The 25,609-nt window shown below is 32.6% G+C and overlaps 6 protein-coding genes across 8 annotated transcripts; 3 read left to right on the top strand and 3 right to left on the bottom strand.

Annotated features, from left to right (window-relative positions):
* The first annotated feature begins 960 nt into the window (after positions 1–960).
* LOC139995877 (beta-galactosidase) lies at positions 961–6,513 on the top strand. The gene is made up of 10 exons (XM_072019794.1): positions 961–1,417; positions 2,077–2,249; positions 2,438–2,588; positions 2,668–2,731; positions 2,812–2,906; positions 3,298–3,525; positions 4,159–4,330; positions 4,705–4,826; positions 4,959–5,366; positions 5,610–6,513. The coding sequence occupies exons 1-10, from the start codon at positions 1,346–1,348 to the stop codon at positions 6,063–6,065; spliced, it is 1,941 nt and encodes a 646-aa protein (XP_071875895.1). The 5' UTR covers positions 961–1,345; the 3' UTR covers positions 6,066–6,513.
* Positions 6,514–6,587: 74 nt separating this feature from the next.
* LOC139995609 (uncharacterized) lies at positions 6,588–8,281 on the bottom strand. The gene is made up of 5 exons (XM_072019220.1): positions 8,275–8,281; positions 7,908–8,075; positions 7,532–7,701; positions 7,201–7,366; positions 6,588–6,885 (listed from the first exon to the last, which is right to left on the bottom strand). The coding sequence occupies exons 1-5, from the start codon at positions 8,279–8,281 to the stop codon at positions 6,644–6,646; spliced, it is 753 nt and encodes a 250-aa protein (XP_071875321.1). The 3' UTR covers positions 6,588–6,643.
* A 934-nt stretch (positions 8,282–9,215) lies between these two features.
* Pus7 (pseudouridine synthase 7) lies at positions 9,216–12,973 on the bottom strand. 2 transcript variants are annotated; one of them, XM_072019786.1, is made up of 6 exons: positions 12,642–12,973; positions 12,061–12,564; positions 11,518–11,991; positions 10,639–11,422; positions 10,405–10,556; positions 9,216–9,519 (listed from the first exon to the last, which is right to left on the bottom strand). In XM_072019786.1, the coding sequence occupies exons 1-6, from the start codon at positions 12,805–12,807 to the stop codon at positions 9,410–9,412; spliced, it is 2,190 nt and encodes a 729-aa protein (XP_071875887.1). In that variant the 5' UTR covers positions 12,808–12,973; the 3' UTR covers positions 9,216–9,409. The 2 variants fall into 2 exon arrangements, with proteins under 2 accessions (XP_071875887.1, XP_071875886.1); XM_072019785.1 differs by lacking the exon at positions 9,216–9,519 and adding an exon at positions 10,066–10,298 and having other exon boundaries at positions 12,642–12,971.
* A 328-nt stretch (positions 12,974–13,301) lies between these two features.
* Positions 13,302–14,772, top strand: Sdhd (succinate dehydrogenase, subunit D). Its single transcript, XM_072018868.1, has 4 exons — positions 13,302–13,514; positions 13,858–13,994; positions 14,079–14,272; positions 14,404–14,772. The coding sequence occupies exons 1-4, from the start codon at positions 13,460–13,462 to the stop codon at positions 14,621–14,623; spliced, it is 606 nt and encodes a 201-aa protein (XP_071874969.1). The 5' UTR covers positions 13,302–13,459; the 3' UTR covers positions 14,624–14,772.
* Positions 14,773–14,876: 104 nt separating this feature from the next.
* Positions 14,877–16,798, bottom strand: Pcd (pterin-4a-carbinolamine dehydratase). Its single transcript, XM_072018869.1, has 4 exons — positions 16,784–16,798; positions 16,168–16,427; positions 15,364–15,483; positions 14,877–15,258 (listed from the first exon to the last, which is right to left on the bottom strand). The coding sequence occupies exons 2-4, from the start codon at positions 16,282–16,284 to the stop codon at positions 15,076–15,078; spliced, it is 420 nt and encodes a 139-aa protein (XP_071874970.1). The 5' UTR covers positions 16,285–16,427; positions 16,784–16,798; the 3' UTR covers positions 14,877–15,075.
* A 2,385-nt stretch (positions 16,799–19,183) lies between these two features.
* LOC139995419 (membrane metallo-endopeptidase-like 1) lies at positions 19,184–25,430 on the top strand. 2 transcript variants are annotated; one of them, XM_072018866.1, is made up of 18 exons: positions 19,189–19,668; positions 19,772–19,917; positions 20,064–20,225; positions 20,666–20,749; positions 20,933–21,147; positions 21,261–22,145; positions 22,638–22,730; positions 22,808–22,946; positions 23,042–23,144; positions 23,226–23,316; positions 23,385–23,561; positions 23,664–23,776; positions 23,868–23,935; positions 24,058–24,109; positions 24,241–24,308; positions 24,383–24,525; positions 24,655–24,822; positions 25,042–25,430. In XM_072018866.1, exons 1-18 carry the CDS (start codon positions 19,649–19,651, stop codon positions 25,219–25,221), a joined length of 2,907 nt encoding a protein of 968 aa, XP_071874967.1. In that variant the 5' UTR covers positions 19,189–19,648; the 3' UTR covers positions 25,222–25,430. The 2 variants fall into 2 exon arrangements, with proteins under 2 accessions (XP_071874968.1, XP_071874967.1); XM_072018867.1 differs by lacking the exons at positions 24,241–24,308; positions 24,655–24,822; positions 25,042–25,430 and having other exon boundaries at positions 19,184–19,668; positions 24,383–24,523.
* The last annotated feature ends 179 nt before the right edge of the window (positions 25,431–25,609 follow it).

Below are 25,609 nucleotides of genomic sequence, written 5' to 3'. Positions count from 1 at the left end.
ATTACGATATAATTACCGATTGCAAAAATTATTAAAACTTATTAGGAGTATTTACAACAAAAACTTGTGCCGAACAATCGTTAAGAAAACCTTAGGTCGTGTATTTCGGTCAAATCTTTCAGATATTCGTTGAAAAATTATGACTTGACGTAACATATGTAAGTAATAAAGATCATAGTTGTGAAGAAAAAAGGCGTAAAATGTTTGTCATTTCATCACATGATATAAGAGATAAACGATGACGCTCTGCTGTTGAACGACTTGATTTATGGAATTTACGATAATAAATACCCAAAATGGTCGTTTCTTTCAACCATTCGCAGCGAAATAATATCTTGAGAAATATTCAGAACGGAAATATTTCACTAGAATATTTTACGTTATACCAATATATCAAGATAAACGATACTTTTGTACTTGCTTATTTTTTCCACGACAAGATAACTGTGTAAAGCTTCGAACAGTCTGTATCAATCCATATAGCTTTGTTAAAAAGCCAAATTACAAACATTCGATAATTCTGTTAATTGGCGACTATTGGCCAATGTATATACTCGGAAGCGTCGTCGAATTTTTGTAATCTTCTTATTGCGATCCTTAATTACGTATACGTAAACGTCGAACAATTCGCTTTAAATAAAATTTTTTACAAAAGGAAGAAATACCAACAGCTACATAGCACTCTTTAGGATAACGACGATTGCTATTTCTATGTATATGCGTATACATATTACATATACGCTCGCTTACTTACGATACGAATAATTTTATACAAATGAATAATATTCTAATTAAGGATCTTTACAGATTTAAATGCCAAGTAACAGAACCAAAAATTAAATGATACAAAATAATAAAAATTACGACTTTTCCCAATCGAACAACCGTTCTAAAACACTGTCTCGTTCCCATTGTCGGCCACGTAACGGATCGTTCGCGTGTCCGGTGGCAGCCGATCCGGGCCGCAGTCATCCTGAAGCCACCGCATCGGTCAGTACAGTGTCCGTGACACGTCTTATATCGGCCAGTGATATCTCGACCTGTCCTCGATCGGGTCAGAGTGCGCATTACGCAGCAAAGGCAGTCAATCGCGTCGACAAACTGGAACGTAACGACGAACCTCTGCGTTCGCTCGGTTCCAGTTCGATAATAAACAGCTATTTGCTTTCCGTTATTAACAAGACGAGGATGCGTCCCATAAATATAAATGCGGTTATACACATTATTTCATTGATAAAATCGACCCGACCATATACAATAGTTCGACGAATGTAACTGCTTCCAGACACAGTGTTTTAGGTTTTACATAGATACACAGGACAAAGTTCTAACGTGTTCGGATAAGATGTGGACGGTTTTACTGACCTTGGCAGTGACTAGTGCCGTGGGAGAAGTGGTGAACATCCACGTAAACAATGTAAGTATCGTGAGAAATATTTATTTCTAAGAATAGTTCAGGATTTAGATGTAAAGCAAAGTATAAGTTAAATCGTAGCTGCATTTTTCTTTTAACTGTGTCTTGAGGAGTTAGAATTTTAAATCATGTTCTTTTGGCTATTTTTGTACAGATATTTCATAGTAGGAGATGGCGACCAATCTTTTTCTTTCAATTTTTTTTACAAGCAAATTACTATTCGTTCGGGCATTGCAATTTTCATAAGAAAGTGGCGCTCAAACCGCTAATAATCGAAATCGAGTATTTCTCGACGCCTGATACATGCACCTTTTAATAGTAACCTAATAGCAGGTGTTTCGTTACATTTAAGGTATCATATTGAAATATAGTCGCTTAGTCTTTCATGAGTTTTACCAAATGCTTCTGAAACATTAGCGAATCGATCGCGTGAACTCGACTAACGAAATATTCTGCTTTTCATCGGTCGTCCAACGCGTTCGTTCGAGCGGACAATTTGTTTGCATTTGGAAACGCAGTTTTACGTGGATGCAGCGATGCAGCACACTCTGTAATCGTGTAACGTGTACAGTGTACACCGTTTAAGTTGATCAACGAAATAATAGAGAAATATGCAGCGATTTTGAGAAGAAATTCTCAGATTCGTAACTTTGCAATTTCAGGATACGCGGTCGAAATTCAGCTTCGAAGTCGATTACGAGAACAATCAATTTCTGCTCGATGGAAAACCCTTCCGATACATATCCGGCAGTTTTCATTACTTCCGAACGCCCAGGCAATATTGGAGAGATCGTTTAAGAAAAATGAGAGCAGCCGGGTTAAACGCTGTTTCAACGTGAGTTATTCTTTTCTCATTATCGGTACACCGCTAATTGAATCAAATTAATTTACTCCTATGTCAAAGTTTATGATTAAAACGTTCTCATCGTTCGAAAATTGCAATATTAGATACTTTTGCCTCTCATTGATGTCTTACCGTTTTAACATCGAAGGCGAACGTTCTTCTCGCGATTTTGTCTGCAGATACGTGGAATGGAGTCTTCATCAACCGAATGAAAATGAATGGCATTGGACAGGTGACGCGGATGTAGTAGAGTTCATAAACATTGCTCAGGAAGAAGGTTTGTTCGTACTTTTGAGGCCAGGCCCTTACATCTGCGCGGAAAGAGATTTTGTAAGTATTTCTCGAAAATGTTGTATTTTCTAATTTTCTATTTCATCGTTCATAAAAATAAATAATGTTTTATATTTAGGGTGGACTTCCATACTGGTTACTAGCACGAGTGCCGGACATAAAATTGCGTACAAACGATCAACGTGGGAATTTTTAACGATTTTTAGCTGCAGGTTATTTCCAAAATTTATCCCGTAATCGAAGTTTTTCTTTCGCTTTGCAGGATACATGAAATACGTAGAAATATATTTGAACGAAATATTGGACAAAGTTCAGCCCTATCTAAGAGGAAATGGAGGACCAATAATAATGGTTCAGGTACGAAAAACATACTTTCGTTGCCGGTATTTATTATTTATTATTTATTATTACTATTTATATATTTTATTTATTATTACTATAAATAACCACTATTTTAATCGTAATGATACTTTGTTCGGAAAAAAAACCTTCTTTTTTCTCCGCTCTTGAAATATCATCGTTTGTTACTTTTAGTTTTTCTACGAAAGAAAATATACTTTTCTCTAAAGTTCTTCGGTAAAATTGGTGATACAATTGCTAGAAAATACTTATTATAATCCTGCGAGAAGCGAAGAGAAGTAATAAGACTCGGAAATAGGTTCGCAGAAATATATTAACGATCGTCGAACTGCGAATTTCTTAAAAATGAAGTCATAACGGCGATCGTGGAATTTCGATGATGTTTTAGGTGGAAAATGAGTATGGAAGCTACGCGTGTGACACGGAATACTTAAGTCGGCTTAGAGACATAATGAGACAGAAGATTGGTACGAAGGCACTTTTGTATTCGACCGATGGATCAAACGTGAATATGCTACGTTGCGGATTTATACCAGAGGTTTATGCCACCGTCGATTTTGGACCCAACACGAACGTGACGAAAAACTTTGAAATAATGCGCATGTATCAGCCACGAGCAAGTATCTACGAACAATTAAAATCGTAATAATTTGCGCAATAAGACATATCGATCGTTGATCATCGTACAGTTACAATTATTAAACGTGAATTTTTAATTAGACGCATCGTATCGAAGTGACGATATCGGTGATATAACACCAAGTATTTCGATCGAATTTCATGCACATACGTATAAATTAATTTATCTCCAATTTTATACAATACTTGTAGACAGGTTTTGTGAAACATTTATTGCTCTCGTTATTTAAATATGACTTTATATGGAAATTGCGAATGTGTATAACGCAACAGTTATTAGACACGTGTATAGTGTATATCGACATATGCACATTCTCCTTCAAGGCTATATCGCGTTATAAGCGTTGTATCGCGCAAGGTTGAAACCTACGAGTGACATCAGAGACATTCGTAATATGTCAATGTTCAAAACGTAAAATACGTGTTTAGATTTACGTATTTGAAATACGCTTTTACGTAAAATCAGTGGAGCCTTAATTCGAACGAGATACTGATAAGAAACAATTGCTCTACTGTTTCTATATTTACCTTTTGAAACGACTTGTCGGTCGAATTGAATAACTTTTAATAATGTTTTCTTTTCAAATGGCTGTGTTTCGTTCCTCTTTAGGGTCCCTTAGTAAATTCAGAATTTTATCCCGGATGGTTGACACACTGGCAGGAACCGTTTCAAAGAGTGCAAACCGCGACAGTTACGAAAGCCTTGGACGAAATGCTATCTTTGGGTGCTTCTGTTAACATATACATGTTCTACGGTGGAACAAATTTTGGTTATACCGCTGGTTGGTACAATTTTTCTAATTTCTACAAAAAGTTGAGAAGAATTTTTTTCAATCTTCCTTAAAAACACGGCTAGAACACGCGTCGAGTCGTCGAAATATATCAAAAAAGAAATAGAAGAGAAACTTCTCGGGTCGTGTGTCGCATCTGCGAGTTCCTTTTCCGTGAAAAAAATTTCGATAATATTCCTAGATAGCTTTCTCAACGAAGAATTTAATTGTATCGTGTTCGATACACAGTACATGACATATACTTGTATAATAATAAATCTTAATATTCAGAAACTCTTCGTCTCATCGATGCGATAAGACTACAGCTTCGACAGCTGTGTAATATACATGTACATAGATACTAACTCAAACGCACGATGCCACAGGTGCTAACGGTGGCCACAACGCGTACAATCCGCAATTGACCTCTTACGATTACGATGCTCCGTTAACCGAAGCTGGTGATCCAACGTCGAAGTACTTCGGGATCAGAAACGTCGTATCCAAGGTATTATTCGCGATTCCCCAAGAAACTGGACAACGTTCTTGTCTTCTTTCCCAATTTATAACGATAACTGATAAAAATCGTGGTATACGTTACTCTTACATCTCGTTAAACAGCATCGCTTTTTTCCTACAGTATTTACCATTGCCCAACATGTCCCTTCCATCGCCATCTCCAAAAGGAGATTACGGCACGGTTCTTCTATCGCCGATTCTAAAATTATTCGAACTTCGTGCCCGACAATTATTTGGAACGATCATGGTCGAAGCAACGAACCCATTGACGTTCGAAGAACTGGGACTGCCTCATTGGCTCGTACTATACGAGACCGATCTAGTACGTGGCTCTTCGGATCCTGCGATTTTACACGCCAATGTTCGCGACAGAGCGTTGGTCTACGTAGACGATCACCTCGTTGGAGTTCTAAGCCGTACCGATAATATCTACGATATAAGTATAGAGGAGCCTTACGGACAAAGACTGAAGCTACTGGTCGAGAACCAAGGACGATTGAACTATGGAAGTGGACTTCGCGATTATAAGGTCAGCTAGTCAATTTCATCGTTCCTTGACACAATTGCATCGAAGTGGATTAACGCGTGGTAGTCTGATTTTTTCTTACACATTGCGAAACAAATTTTAAAGCTAGCTTAACCGAACTTCTGCCGATCGAATTCGTTTCTTTGAACAGCGCGTTATTCGAATGAGAAATCCTGAAGAAAATAGGACGATCTTACGTAGCTATGAAAATAACGATAAATTCGCGTATTATCTTCTGTCTACTAGGGTGTTTCGGAGGTAACTCTAAACGGTATGTCCCTTGGCCCTTGGAAAATGACCGGATTCCCTCTGGATAGCGTGCCGTCTACTCCTCTCGACGACATCGAATCCACCCTATCCATAAGCAAAACTCTTCGCGATGGCCCAGTTATACTTCGAGGAAACTTTTCGATCTCTGGCCAACCGATGGACACTTATCTAAACACTGGTGGTTGGGGCAAGGGAGTTGCTTTCGTCAACGGACGCAATTTAGGTCGATATTGGCCGCTGGTTGGTCCTCAAATCACTCTATACGTTCCCGCATCTTATTTGAGAACAGGTGAAAACGAGTTGTTGCTGGTTGAATTGGAATATATACCAATGTCCAAGCAGATGAAGTTGCAAAATGAACCGATTCTTGACTACAAAGTTCGATATTCCAATAGCCAGGATAACTCGAACGATATACGTGTTTTAGTCTGATCGTTGCTCGGAGGACTTTTACGAAGCTTTTAGTCCTCTTCGTTCTTAAAAGATCGGTTATCGTGAATCGTGTCCAGGATGATCGCCGCGTAATGATGTTCCATGGGAAATTGTATGATAAAAATAAATTTTATATTGATACGCAATTGGAAATTTCTCGACAAGTATATTTCCCTAATTCGTTATTACAGGTCGACTGTGGATATTTGTGCACGCTTTTTATGAAGATAATTAAAAAGGCGAAGCATAGAAAATTATTTAACTTACGAAATATTATAACGAGAATTATACTTTGCATATTTTATATAATTTTGTATATCAGGTGCATTCCGCGCATCTTTTGCAGCTTGAAATTTCCCATGAATGCGTACAAATTCGTAGTCTAATTATAATTATCGCAAAGCCAGCTTATTAAAAGATAAACGTTACGTCGAAGAAGAGTCGAAATTAATAATCGGTGACGATCTAATTTCAGGCATACGTACATGTGCTCGTTTGATTCATTACACAGATAAGATTTGCTTACAGCCTATATTTATACTATGTGTTCAACGTATCATACACTTCGATTATTTTAATTACTTGGGATAATGAAAAGGTATCCAGGAAGTCCAAGAATAAATCGCGGAAAGTTGTAAATGGTTCCTGTTTACTTCTTCGATGGTAAACGCATTAATCGATATTTCGTTTTCCGCGTTTGAAGAACTAGCGATGGTATTTCGAATTGGCAGATCGAGATCGTGAGACTGCTCGTGCGATCGCAAATTATTTATCACGGCAAATTGTTTCTTGCATATGTTACAACGATACGGCCTGTTTCCTGAAAAGAAATCAACGATTCGGCTCTTATTTTATTCCATGAAATAGTTCACGGATAGTTTACCATAACAAACTTGATCTTTCGATGAAAGCTAGGAACATCGATTAAGATATAAAGATACCAAAAGACGAACAATTACGATGTATATAATTTCGTAAAAACATTTTAAAACGTGTGAATTTATTTGTATAAATGAGAAATTATTATTTTCGAAAAGAAACAATTACTCCTACTCTCTGATATCGTTCACAGACTGTCAAAGATCCATCGCTTGTTAGTTCTTACACTTCGCCATGTCTAATTAATATTAATTACCAGTGTGCACTTGCATGTGATGATGTAGAGCTCCAGGTTTACAGAATCCTCGATTGCAAACCGAACATCGCATCGGCCAGTTGCCACTGTGAGAATACCCATGAGCTCTTAAATCACCAGGCGTTGGAAAAGAACGTCCGCATTCGTTGCATTTATGCGGTTTTTCCTGCGTATTGCATTTTACTATCAGTCTTATACATTAGACTTTGCGATATCGTTTACAACAAGAAGCAGCAAATTAAACAAAGTAAGCTTGTTTGCTTATTTTACTTTATGCATAGTTGAAAGGATTAAAAAAAAAGATTAATAAATATTAAAGACTAATAGAAACCTTATAATGTGTCATTCGATGATAATACAAATTTGACGAAGCAGTGAAACGCTTTCCGCACATTGGACATTCGTGTGGCCGTTCTCCAGTGTGTATTCTGACATGTGTATTCAAGGAGCTGCTTGTACTGAACATTTTTCCACAGACGACGCAACCATGTGGCTTTTCACCTATTAATGAGCGTAATTTGTCATTCCTTTGAAGTTTAATTCTATTCCAATAAAAATTGTCTATTTTCTAAATATCTTCATTCTAAATCTATGATCTATGTTAGCTATGATAAAATTGTAAGAATATTTCATCCAAATGAAATTGAAATTCCAATTACTATATTCGAGTTTCTGCAATATAATTAACAAAGTAAATTAACACTGACCTGTATGAGTACGTAAATGCCTTTTGAGCAAGGAGGGCCTGTCAAAATTTTTGCCACACGTTTGACAAGGTAAACATCTTTGAAATTTCGAAGAATTTAACAAATTCGCTTTTCTTTCGGGATTGCGACAACTCAAATCTAACGGCGCATCTTGCACTACGCTGCACACTGTTTCGTTCAACGATAAAATAACAAAACATTAATCGAACAAAATGAAAAGCAAAACTTATTTTAATTTATGCGATACGCTTCAAGGGATTTATTAAAAGTCGAAGATGACATGTTAAAAGTTTCCTCGCGTGATAGAGAAATTTAAAGCTGTTACTAATCTAAAAATGTTACTTGTTTAATTGTATTCGACTCTTACCGGACATTACAAACTTCCTTTAAAATCTTTCTTAAGGGCGACGATATCTGAAAAAAATTCACGTATAACACCGACAAGAAAATTTCCCGCACCTCGTCGAAGAATCCAAACATGAAGAAGGGTAAATTCGAATTAGGTGCTCGCTGCTCCAAACATATGCAAGCGATTACAGGTGAGAAAGAGGGTTGCGGCGACGAAGGCGCATGTCGGGAGGGCGGTGTTTTTTCAGGAAGGCGGAGTTTGATACCTTTTTATTACATACACAGCATCACGATGATATAAAATACTTCAAAATATCTTCTAGTAAACTTGATATATAATAAATTATAATTTAATTTTGATACTTTTACAAAAAATGAACAATATAAAAGATTGATGGTCTTTTGTGACTATAACTTTTTATTATTCGATTGTTTGCCATTAATAAACGATTTGGTAATTTATTTATTGATATCGAAAAATCGCAGGAATTTTGATATTAAGAATTAAACACTCTACATGTACTTCCACGTTCTGCATTATTTGAGAAGAGAAAATAAAAGCTTTCTCTTAAACTTGCTACATAGGAGAAATACTATGATATAGTTAATAGTTAAATAACATATTGTCACCCCATATCGTGCTTCCTATTATTCTGTAGTGCCAACCAGTACCAAAGATGTTCGAATGGCACCGCATTCTCACATAAAGTAAAAGTCATGCAACAAACCACATTTCCTAGGATAAGCATTTTTAAAAATTATTCCAAGAAATATTTCCTAACGTTTGAAGCATTAGCTCGATCATAATTGTACGTCTGGATTAAAATTCTTCCTTTTTGGCATTGAATATTTTCAAAAGAACAATGTATTCCAATCGAACGTTTACATTATTGAATCTATAATTACAAGATTGATCAATTGATATTCAAAGCCTTACAATTTATTAATTAAACTACTATTGCAATGCGATAAGACTTTTATTTATTTTCACATTGTGTTTTATCAATTGCAATGTGACAACTTTAAATTTCTAATAACTTCAATAATTCCGTGTGTTAATATTTATTACGAGAAGATGCTGTATAATAAGATTGAACTAAAATAACGCTTAATTATCCCGATAGAACGATACGTTTTTGAACAGTAACGCTTCGTCACGATATCGGCGATTTTTCACGGTATTCGGTCAGAGCGGAGGTGAGATAATTTGTCGTATGGCATCGGGACGCCGGACGTCCTGCAGCGTCATTCCCTCGTTTGTCACCTGAGAGGATATTAACGCTATAGAAGTCTCCTCGGAATCATTACAAATCGCTTCTTCATCGACCACACGTGACAATACCCCGATTTATATATACTATGTACGTCGCAACATTATCGTGAGAGATCGATTTCGAAGATGCTTCCTCCCTATTTTAAGCTTTAAAGTAGATACCACGCTTTTCAGTTTATAAAATTGAGATAAATTTTTAAAGAAATACACGGATGTTGAATATTTCAAAGTTCATTGGTCTTTATTACGTTTATATATGTAAAAATAAAAACAATATTATTTCATTGTTGAGTTGAACATTATAAACGATATCGTTGATGAAAAATGTAAAAATAATCGAAGCAAAGTGCACTCTTGCCTAAGATAAAAATAAAATGTATTTCTTTGTTACTAAACATTTTTATCTGTTTATATGGAAGTAAGATGGAAGTAAAATAAATATTCATGACACAAACGTAACTGGATAATACTTTGATCCTAACTTATATGTCATTATATGTTTAAAATTACACGAGGAATAGTGGTTTTCATATTTTATTTAATCGTACAAGGAAGTTATCACAGCTTTATATTGCTTCAGATACTCCTATTTTCGCTCTCTGCATGATCTTTCAAAGTGCTTGAATTCTCTACCTCTACGTTACACGCGGCAGAATGAGCAGCTTGTGCTTGCGGTGAAGTATCAGATTTTAAAATTTCGCGCAACGCCATAGTTGCATATGTAGAAGATTTTAAAGACACTTCTATTATTAAAGCTTTGTATTGCCCGTCTGAAAAATTGGAAAATTTCACGCATATTTATTAGCTTCTAATAAAAAATAAAAATATCTTAATGTACGCTGAAAAATTGAATAATATATCGGTGAAAGATTATACTTGGATCATTTTTTGGAGCTGATGACTTCCTCATTTCATCTATATCGCACATAATAAGATCGCTATGTTTCTCCGAATAATGCGTAATGCTCCAAGATAAATTTGAAGGAATTTGCAATATCTTTCTATAAGCACCTCCCAAATTATATTTTCTGAAATTAAATAGATATAAAACATAAAAAATATAATAACACAAAAATAATAGATATCTAAATTTCATTTTCGGTAACTTACTTATTCTTCTGTCTAAGGTCAGTAGTTAATCCATCTTTTGCTAAAAACTCATCAAACCATGGTTTAGCATAAGGTGGGTATGTAACTTTCCAGCCAACTTGAGGCATTAATACATCTGCCAAAGTATAATTTGGTAAATCTTCTTCTTCGAGAATTTTTACCATAGGAAGATTATATGAATCATCGCTTTCATCTTTTTCATTGGTAGTTCCACTTTGCTGTGTATTCTCATCTATTTTAAGACAACATTCTGCAGCACCTGTTACTTCTTCCATCACAGTATTTGGTAATTCTTCAGATGCTTTGGAAGATTTCTCGATCTTTACGTCTACATCCGTTTCGCTTTCGAGTTTACTTATTTTTTTAATAGGTTCTTCGTTACTTTCAGTTGCAAGTTCGCTTCCGTTATCATAAACAAATTCTCCTTCGTTATCATTGTGTTTCACATTTTTTTCATATACTAAGTCCCCTACTATAGGATTTCTCCCAAATTCTTTTATCCTTCTTGATACCATATGATTCCATACAAAACTTTGATAGGCGTGAATATACATTAAGCGAGCATTCCTGGGTATTGAATCCAAAGCACCTTGAGGATTATTAATACCAGATATACTAAGACCCTTTAAAAGGGTAGCCTCTATTTTATCATATCTTCTAATCCTGTTATACGCAGCACTTGCATCTTTAGTTTCTTCGTATATTTTTCTAGCTTCTACCAAGTCTTCGTCCTGTTCTCCTTCTCTAGGCTTCAAAATTAAATTGATCGCTTCGTTCCATTTACCTATTTTTTTACAAAATATATACTCATACATTAGACAAAGTTTACACGAAATTAGAAAACTTAAATTGTTGCGTAAATTAAATTAAGAGAATTACCTTGAAGTAAAGCTTTGCCTATTTCATAAGTTGGGATAGTAGCTACAGTGCCAAATCTTTGCAGACCATAATAATTTATAAATCCATGATCTCTCAAAGAAATCATGGTTTTTTCAATTTGCTCATCTGTTCCACTGACGTTTCTCAAAGCTATTCTAAAGCAATTACCATTCAACATGCCTAGTTTCAAAGATTCTGTTTCAAATTTAAAGTTTCCTACATATGCTCCGCGTACATTTTTTGCTGCTCTTAATATATCTGTGGGTGAAACTTTCCTGACACTAACCCATTGAGTAGTCCATGCTCTACGATCCTTTGTTCCAGCATAACTGAAATTATTTGGCCTTAAATATAAATTCATGGCTAATTGATTCAGAGCATCCATTGTATCCATATTCACTTTATGTAACAAAAAGTAACAATATTCTCCTCGCTTTTTCCAATCTACCCGTTTATCTCTCCGAAAGTTATGACCTGAGGGCAAAATATATCATATATAAATCGATAATAATACATTTTGAGTCGAAAATGGATATAACATACTAGCACTGCTATTATTTTTATTTGGTAAAATCATCATGATCTTTTTATTTTCCTTATCTATAGTTTGGCTAATAATATTCTTCATTGTCTTAGCAATTCTATGAATTACTCTACGCTGATCCTTATCCATGTTTGTTACATCAATTTCTATAGTAGATTCTTCTGATTCTTTTAATTTCTGTAGCTGATTCCAAAGTGTATCTGATACCATCTTTTTTAAGTCTTGTAAATTTTCATCTTCTTCTCCATCTGATGGAATGTCTTGATTTGTTAATTTAGCGACTTGTCCATCAAGAGCAATTTCGTTAACGTGAAAATCTGTATATCTTTCTTTAATAACACCAAAAAATCCTTCATTTCCTATAAACTCTGTAATTCCAACATCGCATTCCTTTAGCCTGTTTCCAACTTCCAATTTCTTTCTTTTCCCATTTGATTGGAAATTCGACCAATTATTAAAATTACGTTTAGAAGGTTTATTGCCAAAATTATTATTTCGGAATCCTTTAAAAAAGTTTCAAACGTGAAAGGATTGGTTTCGTAAAAATGATACTTAAAATATGTTTCTTCCGAAAGCTTACCACTGTTATAGGAACCTCTTTTTTTTCTGTAATCACCGCTCCATCGATTATCTTTTCTAAAATTTTTTTTATATTTTTCAGACGTACATTCTTGTGCAGATTCTTGTTTAATATTATGATTCAAGTTGTTTCCAGAATCGGTATCTTTAATTACCGTTTCAGACATTGTATTTAATAATTTGTTTGTCAAATTTTATCAAATTTTATTTTCTCACTCAAAAATTCAACATAACTATAATATCAGAAACGAATTGTTGTTTGCAGGTACCCGACTATAACCTGGTAAATAACATGTACTTCGAAGCAGTGTTTCTCAACCAGGAATAATTTTCAGATAATTTCAAGTATCTTGTAATTTTCTGATTAATTAAATATTATAAAAGATATTATTACAAAAAAGAGTATATATATTAATATATATACTTTAATTAGCTTATAATAAATATAAACTAATGAAATTGTTTGTTTCACATTGTCTATAAGTAAAAGTATAAGAGAATGAAATTATTTTTGTGAAACATTTATTATAATAAAAACATTTCACTTTACAAATTATTTATTGTCAACTTACATTACACATAGTCAAAATATTCAGATCAAATTAAATGATCGTTGCAATCATTCGATAAGTCGAACGAAATAGTCGAGGTGAAAATAGTCGATACAGAAAATTCGTCTCTATAATTATGCACACATACTTTTATAAGAGATTAGAATCGTAATATCTAATTGTCATAAAAAATTAAAGAGGATTTCATAGTTCATCGTTCTGTACGAACAAGTACAGATTTGAAAATCTTGTATTTTACTATAACAAAATGATTTTAAAAAAAGTAATATCTCCCACTATTATTCATAAGGTTAAACAACTAGGTAAGTGGGGTCTGAAACATAAAAAGATATATAAATTCTTTCGATTTATATAATTTTTACTATTTTGAATGACATTGGCATAACCTTATCGAACAAATTTTTCTATATCTTTAATCATTGTGATATTATTTGATATAATTTATATATATTATTTGATGTATTATTATAAACTAAAATACAAAATCTGTATACATAATATAAGATAATTAGATCATTACTTGTGATTTATGAATATATAAAATTAATATAATTTTTAGTATATTCTAAATATTCAATTAAATATTCAATCTTTATACAGGCAACATAAATTACAATACAAATCATATCATTTTTATTTTTACAGAATTACTTTCAAAATCTAATCTTTTTGCAAATTCTTGCAAACTGCCTCAATTTGGTAGAACATCTAGTAGTCTTGCCAATGTTAGACAATGTTTAAATTCTGGTACAACTAGCAATAGAACCAATTGCTTAACAAAGGTATTGGTATTATAACATTTATTTCAAATATTTATGTTATAGATTCTTTTCTGTGACGTATATTTTATTGTAAATATGTTTCAGTTTCCAGCAACTACCACTTTAGGTACACAAATAAGCCGCAATGCAAGTACACCTACAGGTGATCATGTACGTATGTGGGTCATGGAAAGAGTTGTTTCAACAGCACTACCAATTTTGATACCCGCTGCTTTAATAGCAGAAAATCCAATTCTTGATGGTATAATGTCCGTATTAGTTGTAATGCATTCACATTGGTAATTATTCATCTTTAAAAATTATTCTTGATATCACACTATATATGATTTTTTGTATACTGCAGAATATTTTTGTTTATTTTTATATAGATTTAATGTGTTTTTATTATATTATAATACATATTGTATAGGGGTTTGGAAGCTGTTATTACAGACTATGCACGTCCTAGTGTTGTTGGACCTGTAGTGCCAAAATTTCTGCACCTTACGTTGCTTCTAATCTCAGCACTTACACTGTCTGGTCTGTTTATACTCATAAATAATGGTCCTGGGGTTTCAAGAGCTGTGAAAGATGCTTGGGCAATTGGCAAAACACCCCCACCAACCATACCTGCTTCTGATGAAGAATAATTCCTTTATTATATATTTTGCTTAGAATAATTCTCTAAATAATATATATTCTGATTAGATCATGAATATGCTAATTTTTGACATTGAAGATGTTTTGACATTCTCTTTATCATAAATTATTTAGAAATAAATTATTTGTCTTTAAATAATTGATTGCATTATTTAAATAATAGTTATAAAACTCCATTTTCATTATTCTAGATAATATATAAATTGTGATAACGTAACGAATACAAATTAATTCCATAAATAATTTGAATTAAATAAAATGTATTTATTTATAGAAGTTATAGTATAAAACAAATATGAAACAAATATACCTACAACATTTATATGTATGTAATATAATTTTTATAACATCAAAAAATTTTAAAATATTATTAACATTATTATCATAGAAACATATCATTCATCCATTATAATTATTTAAAAATTATCCTATAAATTAATATTTAGTTTTCTCCCACTTTAGCAGCCTTGTCTATGAAAGATGCAAGTTTTACATCCCTCTGTGATAAACCATTTACATCATGAGAAGACAAAGTAATGTTTACTTTGTTGTAAACATTGAACCATTCAGGGTGATGATCCATTTTTTCTGCTTGCAATGCAACTTTTGTCATAAAACCAAATGCCTGTCAACACGAATATGTAAAAAATATATAACTTTTCTATAACATTAAAAATATAGTATAAAGTGATATATATCATAAAAGATTAATTTTTAAAGTGAAACATACTTGATTAAAGTTTTTGAATAAAAATTCCTTATAAATAGCATCTCTATTTTGTTGCACAGACCAACCATTAGATAACAATGTTTTTAAATCCTTTTCTCGTTCTTCTTGAGTAAGTTTTCCCTAAAAATAAAATATATTTTTAAAAAATGTATTGTTTAATTTAAATTACTATTTAATATATTTGTCAAGTAATAAGTTTATTCAAATTTTAATCACAAAACTACATAAACATAATCTTTTAATAAAATTCATTGCTATTTAAAACAATTTTAATTAAGCAAAAAGTTTTCCTTGAATTAGTAACAGGAATGTCAGATCAATGCTTCAATCGCTCCTTATTTCACAATAGTATATAATCCGGAAAAATAAATTTTTTGCATAAATATAAAATTTACTTTCTAACTAATCAATAATAATTTTTTTCGTAATTGCTGCCTTTTTAATTATGAAAAATTACAATTTGTATGCAATAGATCTCTTAGAATCTCAACCACTTGTTACGCCCCGAAAATGACGATGTCTAATGTGTAAGTATACAAATAATATATGCTTTTACATATTATTCATTTGTTTAAAGCGATAAAAATTTGTAAACAGAGTTAAACATCAATTTCAATAATATGAAACAGAAGATAGAAATTTATCATAAAGATTTCAAATTAATGATCACGGATTATTTATAAAATTTCCAATTGATACACACACGTATTCCTGTAGGTTAAATATTTTACTTTTCATAAAATATTAACAACAATAATACGTTCCGCAATATATAATTTTATACATTTATTATAATAATCTTACCATTTTGTTCTTTTTTAAAGCAGGAGCAGATATACTTCTTCGATCGAAAATATGGAATATCTTTCCCCGTAGTATTCCCCCACCATTCATAAGTCGCATGCGCGTTGAAGTCGACATAATTTTATACTTTCTTTTTCCTCGATTATGTCGAAAGATTTTATGTATCACAAGTAAATATTTCAATATTACATGATGAGTTGTTCTTAAAGATCTTTTTTATATTATTACGTATTCCAGTTCAATATCATACATATATTGTTCTAAAGTATTAATAAAATTTCCGTGCTTTTATTTCCTTATGTAATACAAGATTTACGATTCAAGATTTATTTTACTCTCGGATTACAAAAAATTAAGTGCAATACAATATGTAAAGATTCTTGGAAATGAATCATAAAAACGATTGGAAATTTTAATTTGTTTTAATCATCATAAACATAACCTTATAGGTAAATTATTATCTTAAAAAAAATATCAAGTACTCTTAACATTACTATTTTAGTTTTATTATTAAATAGTTCTACTATTATTTATTAAATAGACTATATTTATGTAAGTATCGCCGTTTCTCCCAAATCACTATCAGAAACTATATAAATTAATGACTTACACATACCACGATCGTATAAACAGGTCTCGACACTCGCTAGGGGAAACTGTACGAAAATTGAGTCGTGTTTAGTTGTGTAAAATCAACATGAAAGGATAACGAAATCCGCGTTCTTGCGAGACAGACAGAGATGAATAGAATGTCTCTGTCTCTATCTGAAACATTCATACCATATCACGCATGCGTTGAACGAGAACTTCTCTGTCTTCCATGATGACTTTTCACAACTAGTCACAGCTCAATTTTCGGACCGTTTTCCCTAGGATTTGGCATATGAGTGTCGAGACCGGTTTGTATGATCGTAATATGTACTAACAGAGAGGAACAGAAAGTATTCACGTTCACACATTAAATTGACCTTCGAGAAGAAGTGCTGCACCAAGCGGCCATGTGCTGCATTCATTCAGTTCTATCGTAGACAAGAACCTAGTTTTACGCTAGCATAGACAAAAACCTAGTTCCACACTAGCATAGACAAGAACCTATTTAGTCCCACGTTCCACAGTAGCATCGACTTATTATTTAATTCTACGGTTATATGGAAAAGTTCATGCCTTTCTGACCAAAATATACAAGTATGAGAATAACAAACTCGCACAATAATTGAAATAAGCTGATCCAAGAAAAGGCAATTAATTGTTTACTATATTTCTTTTTGAAGAAGAAAAGGACTCCTCTATTTTAAACGATAATGGAATGGAATGATGGAATAATTTTAACATATATTCCACACATAATAGCTTTTTATATTTAACATTAATTTACTTTTAACATTAAATTTACCTTCCTCGCGATAATGTTTTTGTTATAATAAAATCTAAATTTCATTTTGATTATAATTTCACTAGTTGATGTACAGCGAATAACATTGCTGACGTAATTACGATGTTTAACTGTTTTATGATTTGATTATTGGATTTATTAATTGCGTCATTTTATTATAAAGATATTAAATTGTGAGATTTGAGTCCATTTCTTAGTAATTCCTTTTTAATTGCTTCGTTTAGGCCGTTTCTCGTACAAAGACTTTCATCCATACATGTAGTTAGCTTCGACGATACTGATTGCGATTATAAACCTTTTACTCGCTCTTCTCGTTGCGTTGCCTCACTTTTACATTCACATTCATGAAACAGGGAACATTATGTTAAACGCGTTAATCTATTAATCCTCACACGTTATCGGCAAATAATAACCAACGTGATGCATCTGAACGAATTATTAATTCGTACATAACGAAGTGAATATAATTAATTTAAAAGACTACCGATTACTTTTACAAATTACGTACTTGAGAAGAACTATTGCTTAAATCACGCGTCTCACTGCTATTTCAACGAAGGAAATTGATCATATTTCATGTTTCTCAACTTCTACAAATCATTAGTGAATTCTTGTTCATTGTTTTACCTGACACAGTTAATTTCCAGATTAAGTGTAATTAACTTGTGATTAGATAATTGATGTTTAGATAATTGAATGAAGAAGCACAAAATTATGTCGTTATTTCAATAGGAAAGTAGTACATAAGTGTATCTTTTATAAATGACGAACACGATACATAAAATCTATTTGTTTACAGAATTTTCTTATCAATTTTCAAACCAAAAACTAGTGGTTTGTTGCCCTTACGCTTGTGCGTAGCGTTGGAAAAAGTACATTAAATTTTATTCACGATTTATTCCAATTAAAGATATCGGTACTCAGACCACTTGTTTTTTTAATCCCTCGATTATTACATAAATATATCGTTCAAAAATATACGGAAGAGAAGAGAAGATAATACGGGGAGAATCCCCATTTTTGAAGATGTTCCTTGCCTTTCTAAGATAAAGAGCACGAGTCAGACTGTCAGTCGAAGCTCGATTCAATTCACGAAAGCCTTCAATTATCACTCGAAACGTCTGCTGTTCGATCAATGAATTTCATTTCACTTATTCGTGTCAGCGTCGAGGCGATCCGTGATCGAGTAACTGGCTACCGTTCAGATTTACTCTCTCCTGTCACGGATATCCAGTCGCTAACTATTCCACCATCGTCTATGCGGCAACGTTGTTAACATCGTATATTTGTGCAATATATTTTCAGATTGGTCCGCATCCTAGAACCAGCTTGCGCACGTTATCCTGTCCACGGATGAAAAATAAGGTTGCGCAGCCCATTCGCTCAGATGCTGCCGCATCTAACGATGCGATGCTACCGTTTCTTTCACCCGCATCGTGCATCCTGATGTTGAGTCACAAGATATTCAGATCGAACTGTACTAAGACTGACAATAAAAACGGCACTGTAAATTAGGTTTAAGACGTTATATAATTAATAGAATTAATTAATTAATAAATAGAAAGTAGTATGTATTTGATAAGTCTTTTAATAATATCACGAATGTCGATGAACATGATAGTTGGTCTGTTTCTTTTGAGATATACCTTATATTTAGACGATCCGCCAATGTTAATTTAAATTTGCCAAAAGAATTTGAATTTTTCAACGTGTATTGTATTCGTATATCTCGAACATTGTATGACTATAACTCTTCGATAGAATACCAAATAAGATAAGGAATAAAATAATAGAATGAATGGTGCAATGCATATTATTTTGCTGAATAAATGTTAACGTGCAATATGTATTACTTTACACCGCCAAAGTAACGCGACTGGTGATGATGCTACACAGTATTGATACAAAATGTATACTATCAGCGCTTATCATCAACATACTCAGGGTCTTTCCGTTTTCTGTAAATATAAAATCGCCAACTGCGATAGATTCTGCACTTTATAAATCGGAAGTTTGGATATCGGAGGATACGTCCGTAACGCCTGTTCCTTTTATTTTCTTTTTCATTATATCATTAACGCTAGTATAATGAAATTCACATGGATTATGTAAGTAATAATTATAGAAAACATCTTTATCGCTCGAATGAACTGTAGAATTATCTGTGACGTACGTCATAATTTTTCAATACGATTTTAATAAATCTTACAGCGTATTTTTGGCTGTCATTGCAGCCGATGTCAATAGCATCTTGAGCAACTCCTTTGGTTTACGATGGTTATTAAGTGTAACTACAGAAGAATCAAAACTAAAGAAAGAACGACCGCTTTGCCTTACCCAACAATGCAAGTACCTTGGTGAGTAGGAAATATTTCTTAGATTCTTTATCATACTGTACAGATTTTCCTACGAAATAATGTACAAATTTTATATTGTTGTAATCTTTTAAATACTGGATCCATATAAGAGAATGAATAGCTTCAATTTGTCTGCTACTTAATAGCGAAGTCATTACGAGAGAGTATGAACCAAAGCGTGAATCCATGCGAAGATTTCTACGAGTATTCGTGTGGCAATTGGCCAAAGCATAATCCACTTCCTGTTGACGAAAACCGATGGAATTTCTTAGTTAAGGCAGAAAGAAAGGTTGATGACCGTCTTAAAGGTTTGCTCATTCTTTTCGTTTAAGATTATAATTATAATTAATACTGTCTCTACAAAGATCGTTCACTTATGTAAAGAAGTTAATTAACTTATGGTTGCTATCGTATGTGCATATAGATTGCGGATGTTTATACATTTATCGAACATTTAACGATGAATAAATTTACAAACTGTATGAAAAGATATATAAAATATCGAAAGCAGAGTATTTACGATAATATTCATTAGTCGAAACAAATCTCTATCAAAATCTCATCTGTTTAGTTAGATTGCTAAAAATTTAAACATCTCCACGGTCTACCTGTTTATATATATATTTAATATTTCATTCGTTGCTTCTATTCAAATATTTCATTGAAAACGTACAAAGACGAAATATCGCAAAATACGAAAGTAGCGGAACAATGTCGATATGTTTCTAATTTAACATTTTCTGTTTAGAAATTATGGAAGAAGAAACGAAACCTGATGATCTGCGTGCAACAAAATTCGCTAAAGTGGCGTATAAAGCTTGCTTGGACACAGGTATTTCTTAATGAAATACAATTCATAATTTGGTAAAAATTGTTTGATTAGTAACATCTGTCCTAATTTATATTACACATACTTTAGATGTTAGTCTTAAAATTATATCACATTCTTTATATCTTAATAAAATAGTACGAGCGAAATATCATCGTCAAGTTAAATTGTACAATTAATTTACAGACGAGATAGAAAGAATTGGTCTCCAGCCACTTGTATCTACAATGTGGAGAACAGGTGGCTGGCCATTAATAATGGAGAAAGATGAATGGGATCAGGAAATATACAAATGGCAAATTGTGGACGATTACTATGCTCGTTTGACAGGATTAAATAGTTTCCATGATGTACAGGTTCCCATGAGGTACTTGATCTATAATGAAAGATCAAGGCTGTTTGTAAGTTTCTACTCACTCGGTAATCATACTTAGTCCAGACATTATTAAGATCAATCAAGATTCTTCATCTATAAGGTAACGATTGCAAAAAACAACGCTGCTTGATGTTTCAGGTCGATACTCCTCGATTGTCGGCGAAAGTGGACAGACTTCTGGATTTCGATGAAATCTACGTAGCTAGCAGCGAAGAAGACGACCGCGAAGAAGGAAGTCAGGAACGAGGTAGCGAGGAATGGCCACGCTCTAAAGAGGACGACGAATTTAAAATCCTAGAAAAGAAAATCGTTAAGAAAAATATTAATAATCGTACGATTCACAGGGAAAGAATAAGTGAAAAGATCAAGACGATGAAGAAACATGTCATGGAGATACAGTTAAAAGAAGGAACGAAAGGGGCCATAATGCAAGCAAGAGTTGGTAACAAGAGACGATACGTGGAAAGAATTGTTAAGTCGTGGGAACATGAGTTAATATATAAATCTGATAGTGTTGGAAAATCTACAGAGACGAATAGTGGAAAGAATCATGAAAGAATAGAGAATACGAATAACGACTTGTACTTTGACGACGATGATAATGAAAGCGAAGGCATCAGCGTGGATCAAGGAGAATACAATAGCGGCGGTAAAATCGATGAAAACGATGAAGAGAATGATAATAGCAATAATGCCGCAAGTGGTAGCGGTAGTGGTGATTATGAATGGGACGACGAAGACGGTAATGGAAGCGGTGACTATGAACGGGATGACGAAGATAGTAGTGGAAATGGCAGCGGCGATTACAATGATGATAACGAAAATAGAGATAACGACGATAGCGATAACTATGACGGAACTAGTAAAAAAGATATGGAAGTGGAAAATAAGAGAAAAATGTACGCGGAGTATATACTAAATGTTAGCATAGCGCTTTCTGAAGCAAGAGGCGTTTCAATACCAAGGGAAAGGCTCCTGGGAGACATTGGCGACTTGCTTAAATTTCAAATAAGACTTCTAACGGTAATGCGATGATTTTATCTTAATCCATTGAATCAATGATACAGAAAATGATTATTTCTTTGTTCTCAAGATTGTCTATATTTCTACAGAGTATTAGATACAGAAAAGATATACTTTTAACCTTCGATAGAGTAAATTTGAAGGTGCAAAATTACATAAAGCATATATGAGATATCCAAGTACATTTTATAATATTCGATAAGTAAAGCAGTTTTCTACCAAGGTTTTATCTTTTTAATTGTATTATATAAAAATAAAATATGGGAAAATATGGATTTGCATAAATATCCACAATCCATTAATATTTGTATTATGTACTTTAACATTAATAATGTTAAATTTATAATATTATATTTTGCGGTTAGAGAGCTAAAATTTGTTTAAGATTGGAGTATGCTCCGAACGTCCAGATTCTCAACTTTCTACTATATTTAATTACGTTATATATATATATATTATAATTAAAACATTAATGTATGTTAATGTGTACAGTACATACACAAATATAAGAAAGCGCTGACCGCTGAACTTAAAGTACTTCAAAACAGATATGGTGCTTTGAAGGCTCGGACGGAAAACGGGAAAGTAAGGAAGATTATTCTATTTAAAAAGAGAATAAACTTAATTAAAATTTATCGAAGATGTACCATTAATTTTTCTAGATTAACTGGATGACGAAAATAAAAGATGTGTTTGCTACTGGACGTATGGAAATTCCTGACGATTATGTGTTAACTTCAGCCGATGGTTATATCAAAGCGTTGACAAAATTATTAGACAGAACTCCAAGTAGAATAATTGGTATGCCTAAATTTATCCTATTCGTAATACAGCCAATTTTATTATAACGATGAAGTAATAAATAATTAACAAAATTTAATATAAATTTTATACAGTGAATTACATACATTGGAATTTTCTTAGTAAAGTGATACACGCAACTACGAAAAAAATGAGAGAATTATACTATAATTGGGATGGTAAAGTACCCACAAGGAGGTAACAGCGCATTATATCGATTGAAATATTCTTTTTACGTTGAAGTATTTTAGAAAACAAAGAAATAAATTCTTTTTACAGAACAAACTACTGTGTCGAAGAAATGAATGCGGTAAACATTTTGGGATACGAATATGTGAAACGATATTTACCAGAAGAAGTTCTACAAGCGGTAAAAAATGAAATATTAATACAATGTAGTGTAGTATCGTTATAAAATTCTTTGTGCGATTACCAAAGGCTTCAGATACTGTAAACGACATTCAAAGAGAAGTTGAATATCGAGTCAAAAATTCAACTTGGGTGGACATTGGAGTCGGACATATTATTTTGGATAAATTAATATACATGAAGAAACAGATCGAGTATCCGAAATCATATCGAAATATTACTATCATGAAAGAACGCTTCAGAGGCGTAAGAGTCTAATATACCTTTTATTTTTAATTTTAGTGCACATCTATCTTTGATTTTCGTATCTTTACTTCATACTCGACTAATTTTATAATCACACTTTAGCTTGGCGCTAGCAAGTCGCATTTCGAAAACATGTTAAGCATTATGAGATATAAGAAATGGAGAAATCTAAAAACTTTATTCTCAGAAAATGATGCTTCCGAAGCATTCGGAGAGTAAGTATTTTCGTAACAAAGACAATACACTATTTTAAATACCTACATTCACATTGAATTTGAGCTAATCAAAAGATTAACTTTTTTACAGACGTACAAGCGGCAACTTTAATCCTTTGCTAGTAAACACCATGTTCTCACTATGGCAAGATAACATTCGTAAGTTTTAAAACAATGTAATAAACGAGACCTGACTAAGAATCAAGATCGTTAACGATGAAAAAGAAATAGAAATATATTTTTCTAATAATATTCGTAATAAGGAATTTTCATTATTGCAGAAATAACAGCAGCAAATTTTCAACAGCTCCTCTTTGATTTTAGACAACCATGGTAAGAACCTATATGTTAGCACATTTAATATATTTGCCTATTTTATTAAAGAGCGATAAAATTACAATAATAATTCATTTAATTTGCTCACAACGTATAATTCTTTGCAAAGTATTATTTCTCTAATGTAGGTACACAAGTTATGGTATTATCGGACTAGTCATGAGTCATCAAATAAATCATGGTTTTAGTATTATAGGTAGATTATTGTAAAATATCGTTGATTATAAACTTGGTTAACGAAAGCACTGATATGTTACAAATAACTTGTAGATCGTATGTTTGACAAAGATGATGATATCACGGTCTGGTCACGTAAAATGAAAGACGCGTACCGCAAAAGAGCGCGATCCTTCATAGATCAATTTACGAGATATGGTGTTTTGGAGAAGAAAGTTGGAGATTTTATACTACAGGTATAAAGTTCTTTCCGTGTTACATTTTGTATTTTCTACTAAGACGATATATATAGATATAAAGTATATAATATACTGTACTAAACTACTTTAGAACTATACTTGTACATCTCTATCTTATAATTCTAGAATTATGGTCTGCAAACATCGGATGAAAATATTGCAGACACAATGGCCTTAAACTATGCATTTGAAGCTTACAAACGAAGACTACGAGAATGTGGAAAATCAGACGTTATGCTACCAGGATTAGAGCACATGAGTAACGAGCAACTATTCTTCTTGTCCTTTGCTAACGTGAGATAAATTTTTTATTTTTTTAACTATACGATATCAGTGTTTTTAAATTATCAAAAGCAATAACATGTTCATAACGTAAATCGGTTAGCGAAATCGTTATTCGAAAAACTTATCTTTTACTGATTACTATTGCTATTATTTTATTATTATTATATTTAACAATGCACGAATTAAATATATTCTTGAAAATAAATTTATACGTTCTAAAATTTACAGTTGTGGTGTGAAGTGATAAAACCGGACAAGTTAAAAGAGGAAATAAAAGACGATCTACACCGTCCCGGTTTGTTAAGAGTAATTTCTTCGATGTCTAATTCTAAAGATTTCGCTGAAGCTTACAATTGCCCATTAAATAGCCCTATGAACCCAACGGAGAAATGTAGTATATGGGAATAAAGAGATTATGTATCATTGATTGGATAGAAAATTAATAAAAGATAAATAATTAATCGTCGAAGCATTTGAAATTTTAAATACTTCTACGCGTTCATGACAATTATAATTAAGTATAATTTGTACTAATAAAATATACATATCGTATATTTTTATTCGAAAATCAACTTTTCGCATCGAAAAATGTGAAAACAATAAAATTATGAAATTCATACGTTATTTTATTTTATCCTATTCTCACTGCATTCTTAGCGTGCTTAAAATTTGTGGTATTAATAAAAATTTATAAATAACGATCAAACAGTAGAGAGATTGTTTTAAGTGAAGAAACTATTATCATATTAAAAGATAAAATGCATAAATTACATAAACTATGCCTCATTTTGTTCAG

This window comes from Bombus fervidus, chromosome 16 (genome assembly GCF_041682495.2).
Source record: "Bombus fervidus isolate BK054 chromosome 16, iyBomFerv1, whole genome shotgun sequence".
Taxonomy (NCBI): domain Eukaryota; kingdom Metazoa; phylum Arthropoda; class Insecta; order Hymenoptera; family Apidae; genus Bombus; species Bombus fervidus.
Note: the sequence above shows the minus strand (reverse complement) of the source record. Positions and strands in the feature narration are given on the sequence as shown.